We start from the raw sequence: 11,100 nt of genomic DNA, 5'->3' as shown, positions 1-11,100 counted from the left end.
CCTTCTGCCCATTTTTGCAGACATGGTGCTTACCCAGCGCAGTACTGCTTTCCGAAGTGGGGTCCCAGCATGTGTTAGAAATGCAGATTCTCAGGCCCCATCCCGATCTACTGAGTCAGCAAATCCAGGTGAGGCCAGGGACCCTGCATTTCATGAGCCCTCCCCCTTGGCTAAGATGCACGCTCAAGACAGGGCATCCTGGCCCAGATTTCCCTTCTGGCGGCCCCCGGGGGCCGGGGCGGAGTCCAGGCGCGGGCCGCCGACAGGTGTCCCCCTTCTGGGGCTCAAGGGGCGCCGACCTCTGCCCCGGCCGTTCCACCGCCTCCAAGGGTGGAGCCCCGCCGCCCCGCCTGCACACCTCCAGCTGCACAGGTGCTGGGCAGGGCCTGGAAACCGAGTCACAGGAAACAACATCTTAGCACGGATTCCTCCCACCTGGACTCCTCGCTCGCCAGTCGCAGGGAGCCCTCGGAGCCGCCAGCATGGGTAGGTGCCCGGGCGGGCCGGGGTCCCGGGGAGCGGAGGGGAGCCGGGAGCAGGCGGGGCGCTGCGGAGGGGTTCCCGGCGGGCCGGGAAGGGGCCGGGCTGCCACGCGGTCCCCACCTGCGGCTCGGGGACCTGCGCGCGTGCACGCGGAGCGGGGAAGGCTGGCACCGCGGGCGGCCATGCGCGGGCGCAGCCGGGACATCTCCGCGCGGCAGGAAGCGGCCACCGGGGGTCCGCGGAGCCGGAGCCGGGGGGCGGGGGCTCGGGGGAAGTTTTGTCCTGTCCTGGGGGGTAAGGGGGGAGCGCAGAGGGAGGGGGCCCCAGGTGGCAGACGCTCGTCGGAAGAACTAACGCCATAACGTTGACCTGCCCACCTGTTGGGAATCCACGGCCTCTGTGTTCCCACTCTGTGGGCTGTGGGCTGGACGGGGTGGTGCTGGTGATGGGAGGGGTCCGCAGAACCTCAGTGGGGAAGGGGGCAGGCTCCCTTGGCACTTCCCTTGCCTCTGGCTGGCCCGGTGACCCCAGAGGGAACCCTGGTCCAACAGGCAGTGGGGCTGGGCAAGTGGGTCACACTTGGGGTTTCCAGGGGTGCTGAGCGTGCGCCTCCTCTCGCGTGCAGGCGGTCAGCCGCCGCAGCCATCAAAGCGCCGCTTGACTGGCAGACCGGCTCCTGGGCGGGTGCTCTGGGTCTCACTGCAAAAATACCATCCGCTTGTCGCTCGGTGCAGCTTTCCTGGGAGGTGCTCCGAAATATTTATTTTGGTTTTCAGATCTCCACACCTAAGTAGTTTCTGTGCTGAATGGGAACTTTCCCAAAGGTAGCTGCAGGCGAGGTCGCTGTCTGCTGCCTGATTACCAGTGAATGAACACTATGTAGTCCCCAGTGAACACACTTTCTAGTTTACCGATTGACCCTTCAGGCTTTACGGGTTCTTTTGTGTGTTTTGCCCCTGAGATAGGCATAGCATGTGAGAAGCAACAAAAAGTCTATGTTCGGACACCAGTTGCATCTCTCTTGCTGTTCAGTGGCTCAGTCGTGTCTGACTCTGTGACTCCGTGGACTGCAGCACGCCAGGCTTCCCTATCCTTCACCAGCTCCCGGAGTTTGCTCAAATTCATGTCCATGAAGTGGATGATGCCATCCAACCATCTCAGCCTCTGTTGCCCCCTTCTCTTCTTGCCCTCAATCTTTCCCAGCATCAGGGTCTTTTCCAGTGAGTCAGCTCTTCACATCAGATGGCCAGAGTTGTGTATTTACTCAGGTCCTAAGTTTTTGATATCTGGGTCTAGCTAATAAATGAAACAATTAGGAAATGTCTTTTAACTTGAAAAGCAGCAGTGACTTCCCGTCTTAAGAGCAGACGTCTGTGACTGAGATGATGCCAGGATTGTTTCAGGTCTGCTCATGACTGCAGGGGGACACTTGGTGAATTCAGCAGGAGGGGAAAGAAGTGGGGAAAAGTTCTTAGGGAAACATTTTTCTTGAAAAAGGTCATATGGGAGATATCTTTGGCTAAGGAGGCCACACAGTGCCTGTGGCAACTATTCAACTCCACCCTTGGAATTTGAAATATGAAACAAATTGGCAAATCTGTGTTCCAGTAAAATGTTACTGATGGGCATGGAAATGTACATTGTATACAGCTTGCAGGTATCATGAAATAGTCTTTAAGTGTGTTCTTCAACTCTTTTAAAATATAGACATCATTCTTAGCTTGCAAGCCTTGCAGAAAAGGGCAGAGGGCTGGATTTGGCACGAAGCCGAAGCTGCTTGCTGACCTTTGCTTCAGTGAACGTGTGAGATTATCAGAGTCGAGGTGCAGAGGAGGCCAGGGCTGACCTGCCTTGACTGGGGAGCCCCCTCTGAGGCCTTTGGAGGGCTGGGGATGCCTTTGCTGAAAATCTCAAATATTCAGTGTTCCTCCTCGTAACCCCACCCCAACCCCTGGCCAAGAGCTTAGCAAAGATTTATGCTGAAGTTGTTCTCACAAATTCCTTCCCTCGCTCTGGTTCTAGAAAACCATAGATCGTGCTTCTGTCATGTGCCCCACGTGGGCCTCTGAAAATGGAAGTTGAGGGGGCTTCAGGTTCTAGGAGGCAAGTTCCCCGACACCCAGGCCAGGGCCTCCGGGCCAACTTGAGCAGTTCATTCACTTTGTTATCCACCCCTGCCCCAGCCCTCCGCTTCCTGCTGGCCTCGCGTGTCCTTCAGAAGAGTTTTTCATGCTAGTTTCCTGCCTGAGTATACAAGGACAGCCTGGAAGGTCCCTCAACCCTGGGCATTTATAAGTCCTTCCACATTCTCTCCTCTTCCTAGAAGCTCTTGAGTAGACCTATGAACAGAGCCAAAGGGCCAGGGAGGCTGGCACTGCTGCTGTCGGCCAGAAGCCTGGGCGGGGGGTGGGGGGAGAACCTCTTCCTCCCCAGAGTAAGAAGAGGAAACTTCTGACATTGGGTCCTTTTAGGCTGACAGAACGGCAACCCACTCCACCTTCTTGCCTGGAGAATCCCATGGACAGAGGAGCCCGGCGGGCTGCAGTCCACTGGGCTGCAAAGAGATGGTCACGACTGAAGTGATTTAGCACACACGCTCTAAGGCAGTGGTGTGCCTTAGACTTCAGCCTGCATCCGGATCACTTGAGCTAGAGCTTATCCTAACAGGTAGCCGGACCCCGGCTCTAACATGTCTGTATCAGTGGGTCAGGGCAGGATTCAAGGATTTACAAGTTCCCAGATGCTGCTGCTCCTGACAGTGCCCAGGACCACACTTTGAGAATCACCACTCTACGTGACTCTAAACAACAGCTTTCTTTTCTTGACCCTCGCACACGTCCCCATGTTACTACTGTGCCCCCAGAACGAGATTGTAGCAAGATCGAGTGCAGTCTGGGCCCTGGGTTGTCTTCCATGACCAAACTTGGGACACATTAGTAGCTAGAATCGGAAGCTTAGCTCGCGAAGGGAGCCAGCTAAGGCTGGCACGGGTTGACCTGAATCACCTATTTATGCAGGTATTTTGTTTCTGTACTTTTACCACATAAGGGTACAAAACTGTCCTGCCCTGAAGAAGCTCATATCCTCAGGGGCAGAAGCACAAGCCCATAAGCAACATTTTCCCACACCGAATGACAGTTGAGGGAAATAAAGTATTATGAGACCAGTGAAAGCAGTCATGTACGGTGTCTCGTCAAGGTTGGAGAATTTGCCATCTTCATGATAAATTTTTGCATAGCCCTTCTCATCCCCACAAAATGTCCTGAGTGGAATTATTCCAGTTTTGGTTTTCTCGGATTTCTGATCAATAATTTCCCCACTGCCCTTTGAGTTGCTGAAGGACAGAGACAGCTTGGGGGATTGTTCCAGGGGCTGGTTGAGCCACCAGGCTTGTTTCCAGGGAGCCATCTGTTCCCTGGGGTCAAGCTGACGAATGGAGCCGCGGTGCGGGGACTGCCAGCCAGCTCTGTTCCCACTTTTCTGGGCCGTGGCTGCTCCTGGACACAGTTCTCACACATCTTGGCTCCATCTCTGGCAGGAGAGAAAGTAGGCGGGCGTCCCAGGTGAGCCAAGAGGGAAATAAAAACAAGGGTGGACTCAGGACATTCCTCCTTCCTCCATGATGGTGGTGAAAGAAAGAGGCAGTATTATCAGAAGATGAATGCGAACCGTTGACTCATAGCCCTGGGATTGCAACATCAAGAAGCAGGGAATCGCTGGTTTCGGAACTTTGTCCCCTGGTTACAGAGGTCAGAAATGTATCCCCGAGGAAACAACGTGGTGGGGTTACCCCGTGGGGTCGATGTGAACAGGACTGGCTGCCCAGACCCGGTCCAGGTGCAGCTCCTATCAGCAGGCAGGACGGGGATACAGGACCGTCTCAGCAGGTGGAAGGTGTTACAGCCAAGACAGGGATGCGACTGTCCACAGACTGTGCTGAGCAAGGAGGAAGGTCTAGTCCTTCCGAGACTGGAGACCAGCCCGCACCTCCCCCTGGACTGCTGTCAGCCTGCATTTCCGAGTCACCTTGATTTCACGGAGATGTGTGACCCTGAAGCTGTGCCCGTCAGGAAAGTTTGGTTCAAGGACAGACGTAAGACCAGAAAATTCCCAAACCGTAAGAAGACCTGTTAAAAGTGCTCAGACTCAGCATTTCAAACTCTCTGCAGGGTTTTCGTGTAAGCTCTATTAGGACATGTCAGGAGGGATGACTGAGATGTTCTTAGAGGAACAAACATTTTTCTCATTTAGTCCAAACACTTAAGTTCCATGATGTATTCATTCCCCTGTGGCTGCTGTAACAAAAGTATCACAAACCAGGTTGTTTACAGCGGCAGAAATTTATTGTCTCGCATTTCTGGAGGCTGGAAGAAACCCAGGTGTCAGCAGGGCATGCTCTCTGAAGGCCATAGGGGGGATCTATTCTCTGCCTTTCCTCTTGGCTTCTGGTGTTCTCAGCCAGCCTGGCATGCCTTGGCTGGTGGATACTGCTCTCCCGTCTCTGCTTCCATCATCACTTGGCCATTGTCTTCCCTCTGTGTGCACGTGGCTGTCTTCTTACCAGGACACCGGTCGTATGGGATCGGAACCCATCCTACCCCAGGATGACCTTGTCTCCAGTCTTCACATCAGCAACAACCCCATTTCCAAATAAGATCACCTTCCAAGATTATGGAAAGGACTGTAGTTTTGGGAGAACACTGTTTAACCCTATACATGGTACTAAAAGCAGGCTTCCCTGGTGGCTCAGACAGTAAAGAATCTGCCTGCAATGAGGGAGATGATCCCTGGGTTGTTAAGATCCCCTGGAAAAGGAAATGGCAACCCACTCTAGTATTCTTGCCTGGAAAGTCCCTTGGACAGAGGAGCCTGGTGGGCTACAGTCCAAAGGATCGCAGAGTCGGATATGACTGAATGACTAACACTTACTTAAAAATGTAAATGGTACTAGAAAACATTCTCTCTGAAATTGTGTATTATTTATCAATAACTTTAGTTAGGAAATATTCATAGTGTGCATAGATCGCTCCGATGTGGCCGGCATCCTCAAAAGGTGCTGCATTTAGTAACTAGTGTCTTCCCCCAGCAAGACAGATGGATTTTTCAGTCATAGCTCCAATCCATCCTGAACAAGTTTATTTAATAACAGAACTGGTCTGTAAATACACCCCCGAGTACATAATAGTAGGTGAATCAGAAATATTCACAGTGATGTCATAGACATGGGTGATTTACCTCATTAATTCTAAAAATAATGTCCAGACTCTGTTATACTGTGTTCTGGATCAGGATAAAGTTTCCAGGAAATCTTTAACTATGAATAGTGTTTAGCTTTTTGTTTATTTATATATATATATATAGTTCTCTCTTCCGTGCGTGTTCATTCCAAAATCATAAGATTGGAAAAAGTAAGTCACCTAACACTTCTGTGGAGAGCTGTTAGGTAATATCAGATAAAATCTAAAGTACACACAATGTTTTACCAGCATTCTACTTCTAGAAATTTCTTACAGATATTCTTATGTATTCTCATGACAGGATGGAGCCGTGTTCAACATAAATATCAACAGAGGAAAGCATTTGCATTCTGTACCTAGTTTTGCAGCCTAACTTCACACTTACCAGGATCAGAAAGCAGTTTTTCTAGTCACGATTTAACATCTTAGAGCAAAAAAATCTTTATGTCCAAAATTTCAGGTCTTTAACTTATTTTTAATTGCTTCCAAAGAAACTCCCCTAAAGACCAGAAGATAGGTCTTAGTGTTTTGTTTTGTTTTAATTTAGTGACACTTGCATGCCGCAGGCATTGTGTTCTCCTGTGAGGATATTCAGGTCAGGGCCAACGGTAATACGCTTGTTTCCCTTGCCTGTTGGGTGCATGGGCCTCGCCGTGGTGGTAGCGTCCAGAGGCCAGGAACCCCTCCTCTCCCATTCTCTCCTGTTTCCTTTTACAACAGCTCTGAGGCATGGTCTGTCTTTACCCTGAGAATATATTTGTTTTTTCACTGTCAGCTGTCATACCATTTAGAGTCAGCCTCACTCTTAAGTTCGGAATACAGAATGTTCCTTTTTTTTTTCCTTAAAAGTTTGCTAGCCTCCATTTTATTATTATTTTATTTTTTTGGCCACTCGGCATGTGGGATGTTAGTTCCCCAACCAAGGACTGAGCCCGCACCTCCTGCATTGAAAAGGCAGCGTCTTAACAACTGAACCACCAGGGAAATCCCTATAGGGTATCCTTGTAGAATATAAGAATGTCCAGGTGTAAAAAGCTTTTGCACAGCCAAGGAAACGATAAGCAAGGTGAAAAGACAACCCTCAGAATGGGAGAAAATAATAGCAAATGGAACAACTGACAAAGGATTAATTTCCCAAATATACAAGCAGCTCAATTTAATATCAGAAAAAAAAAAAAAAACACAATCAAAACAGGGGGGAAAGACCTAAACAGACATTTCTCCAAAGAAGACATACAGATGGCTAATAAGCACATGAAAAGATGCTCAACATCGCTCATTATTAGAGAAATGCACATCAAAACAACAATGAGATATCACTGCATACCAGTCAGAATGGCCATCATCAAAAAGTCTACAAACAATAAACGCTGGAAAGGGTGGGAAGAAAAGGGAACCCTCCTGCATTGTTGGTGGGAATGTAAATTGATACAGCCACTATGGAAGACAGTGTGGAGATTCCTTACAAAACTAGGAATAAAACCACCATATGACCCAGCAATCCCACTCCTAGGCACATACCCTGAGGAAACCAAAATCGAAAGAGACATACGTATGCCATTGTTCATTGCAGCACACTTTACAATAGCTAGAACATGGAAGCAACCTAGACGTCCATCAACAGATGAATGGATAAAGAAGTTGTGGTGCATAGACACAAAGGAATATTACTCAGCCATAAAAAGGAACTCATTTGAGTCAGTTCTAATGAGGCGGATGAACCTAGAACCTATTATACAGAGTGAAGTGAGTCAGAAAGAGAAAGATAAATATCATATTCTAACACATATATACAGAATCTAGAAAAATGGTACTGAAGAACTTATTTACAGGGCAACAGTGGAGAAACAGACGTAGAGGACAGACTTATGGACACAGGGAGAGGGGAGAAGAGGGTGAGATGTGGAGGGAGTAACATGGAAACGTATATTACCATATGTAAAATAGCCAGTGGGAATTTGCATTATGTCTCAGGGAATTCAAACAGGGGCTCTGTATCAACCTAGAGGGGTATGATGGGGAGGGAGATGGGAGGGAGGCTCAAGAGGGAGGGGATGTGTGTAAACCTGCCGGAGTCCAGCTCCAACAGCCAGGGATTCAACCTGAAGGTGTGAGCAGTGTCAGCGAGAAACTGAGGCAGCCTCTCATTCTTCTTGGACTGCCTGTTTATTTCAAGCTTATGATTCTCTTTTATACTTTGGCAAAAGCATTAGGTCAGAGGTTTTATATTTTTAGTTCCCATTGACCCAGATTTATTTTTCTCCAAAAATCTTTGTTGGCCCTCGAAAGGAGTTCCTCCCTCAGCGATTCTTATCTACTCTTTCTCATGTGTCCTTGTGAATACACTGTAACTCATGCTAATGTCTGGGCTGCATACCGCATTCCTCAGTTTAATTCTTATCTTTCTAAGTCCTGTTTGCCCCTAGTATCCTAAGCTCACTCTTTCTTAGAAAGAGCTTCTAGCTAATAATATCTCTAAAGTCCCTAATTTCTATTAGCTATAGTAGAATATTGTAACATTACAGCAATCCTTAAATCTTTAGCTTCTAACTATTTTAATTATTCCTAAGCCCTAAATTCAGCAAACTCCTTTGCCATAAACACTTTTCTCACAAATGGGCTTCAGATAGCAATCCCTTCCATGGCCTCAAGCTGCGGCCTGTGTGCTCACTCTGGAACACTTTTTTTGTAAAAGTCCTTGAACAAATGTCAGTGATTAACTTGATGAATTATTCTTTGAGCACAGCTGCAGAAGGCTTTATGCCTTCTCATGCTCCTCTCAAAAACAATAAGCACCTTAATATTCTCTTCAGTCAACTCAGCCGAGGAAAGGAAAAAACAAGTCAGAATCACAAAGCCTAACTCCTTCATTCCGGGTCTGTGCCTAGGGAACAAAGGGAGGGGGTTTAGGGCCATGCCTCTATTTTGTCAGTAATGCCTAACGCGGCTCCCGACATAAACCTGTGGCTGATTCATGTTGAGGTTTGACAGAAAACAGCAAAATTCTGTAAAGCAATTATACTTCAATAAAAAATTAATTAAAAAAATAAAAAGAATGTCCAGGTGCAGATACAGGAAATCCCTGGAGAGCAAGGATGGTTTTCATAACCCCCAGTAAACTAGTGCCCTGAGTCACTGATTAGCCTCCGCCTGAGGCAGAACTTGAGTCAGTCCCTGGACCTTTCTGTTTTGCGTAAGAGCTTACCGAGTACTATTACTGACTGAGCTTACTGAGTACTATTACTGACTGAGCTTACTGAGTACTATTACTGACTGAGCTTACTGATTACTCCGGCTGCCCTCTCCCTGCAGTAGAGGAATACACTGTCTCTGAGCACGTCCCGGGGGCTTAGATCTGGGGCGCCCAGAGCTGACTTCTTTCTGAGGGAGAATGGGAATGGCCGTCAGGAATTCAGACCTGTGGTTATGGAAACAAGATGCTGAAAGCTGCAGGTGATTTATAAAGCCATCGGAGGCAGCCTTTGTGGGCCTCTTATGCCTGTGATTCTAGACAGTTCTTTATAGAAATCTTTTTTTTTTAAAGTATTACTAGGAGGTTGGGCTTTCCCGGTGGCTCAGATGGTAAAGAATCCACTTGCAATGCAGGAGACCTGGGTTCAGTCCCTCAGTTGGGAAGATCCCCTGGAAGAGGGCATGGCAACCCACTCCAATATTCTTGCCTGGAGAATCCCATGGACAAAGTCTGGTGGGCTACAGTCCATGGGGCCACAGAGTCAGACACAACTGAGTGACTAAGCCCAGGAGTGTGCCTACAAATGCTGTTTGGGGTTTGTGTCCCCCACCCCACCCCCTGCCTCCCCCTGGTCCATATACTGAGGTCCTAATTCCCAGTACCTCAGAATGTGACCTTACTTACATAGAAACAGGGTCATTGCAGATGGAGTCAGTCCAGGTGAGGTCACCCTGTAGGAGGTAGCCCCAGTCCAGTGTGACTGGTGTGCTTAGAAAGAGGGGGAGGTTTGGACCCAGACACAGCAGTGGGGAGAAGACCAGGTGAAGACGAAGGCAGCAATCTGGCGATGCTGAAACAAGCCAGAGACCGTCAGGGCTGGCCAGCAACCCACCAGAAGCTGGGGGACAGGTCCCTCACAGACTCGCCCTTCACAGCCTTGCAGGAACCAGCTCCGCCTTGCAGCCAGAACCGCGAGATGATAACGTTTCCATTGCTCTAAGCCGCTCTGTTCACGAAATGAACAGAAGTGCCCCTAGGGGCATTAACTAAGGACTGCCAGCCTCAGCCCTGACCAGGGTACCCACCCCCCCCACACACCCCCCTAGTTCAGGGAAGGCGGAGACAGCTTCAAGAAAGATGAAGATCCGGCCATCAGATTAATGGAGGACCAGGCCCGGCTGCTGGGTGGCGAAAGCTGCCCCGAGGTAGCTTGCTGCATCCACACACAGGAAGGAAGATGCACCCCCTGCCTCCCGGTACCCAGCAAAAGGGCGACAGTGAAGCAGCAGGCTGGTGACGGCAGCATGGTCATGAGGGGCCCTGTGGCCGGGGAGCCAGTGCCTGGATGCAGCCAGATGGCTTCGTATGGCTTCGTATGCCATGTCTGTCTGCTTGGGGGTGGGTAAGGGCCGCTGGACAGAGAGCCCCATGCCTTTCTAGTGGGGCGACAAGGTGGCCAGCACCCAAGATGTCTGGTCCCTGCCCTGGGATCTTGGCCAGAGTCGCTTCATAAAACCCCCACCGTCCCATTAGCACTGGTTTCCCTGCATTCCTCAAGCAGCTCCAGGTTGTTAGAGTTTAGTGGACGTTCCCGATTCTCAAAGGCCTGATAACGCTCTTGCTTTTTGCAGCGGTGCTGGCAGGACAGCCAGGAGCTTGATTAAATGGCTTTCAGGAAAGCACACATCAGCGTGTTGGATGTCTGGTGATGGTGGTTTAGTCTCTCAGTCGTGTCCTACTCTGCAGCCCCGCCAGGCTCCTCTGTCCATGGGGATTCTCCAGGCAAGAATACAGGGGTGGGTTGCCATTCCCTTCTCCAGGGGATCTTCCAGACCCAGGGATTGAACCCGGCTCTCCTGAACTGCAGGTGGTTTATGCAGCTGTTTGTCAGTGTAGCAGGGGAAGAATAGGTTCTCTCAGTGGGGATGAAAGGAGTTGTGGAAAAGAGGCTATTTCTATAAAAACAAGTCCAGACGGGCAGGGCCAGTGACCCCAGGGGTACAGGCTGTGCCCTGCCCAGAGGCCCCAGAGCAGGCCCAGGCTGGAAGGCAGTGCCTGGGGCCATTGAGCCATTCTCCACTCTTAAGCTGTGCCCCTGGGCAAGATCCGGCAGAAAGATCACGATTTTCCAAATTGCACAAAACTGCCCTGTGGACAAGCAGGGACCCTGAGGTGGGGGAATGTGGC

General features: G+C 49.9%; 1 protein-coding gene across 1 annotated transcript in view; it reads left to right on the top strand.

Annotated features, from left to right (window-relative positions):
* The first annotated feature begins 340 nt into the window (after nucleotides 1-340).
* The window catches only part of SLC15A1 (solute carrier family 15 member 1), a 50,256-nt gene continuing 39,496 nt past the window's right edge, over nucleotides 341-11,100 (top strand). Inside the window, exon 1 of the mRNA XM_069601927.1 lies at nucleotides 341-486. Coding sequence (XP_069458028.1) covers nucleotides 483-486 — 4 coding nt within the window. The 5' untranslated portion in view covers nucleotides 341-482. The remainder of the gene's footprint in view (nucleotides 487-11,100) is intronic.

The sequence above is a fragment of the Ovis canadensis genome, chromosome 10, assembly GCF_042477335.2.
Source record: "Ovis canadensis isolate MfBH-ARS-UI-01 breed Bighorn chromosome 10, ARS-UI_OviCan_v2, whole genome shotgun sequence".
In the NCBI taxonomy this organism is placed as follows: domain Eukaryota; kingdom Metazoa; phylum Chordata; class Mammalia; order Artiodactyla; family Bovidae; genus Ovis; species Ovis canadensis.
This window is presented reverse-complemented; position numbering and strand designations above follow the sequence as displayed.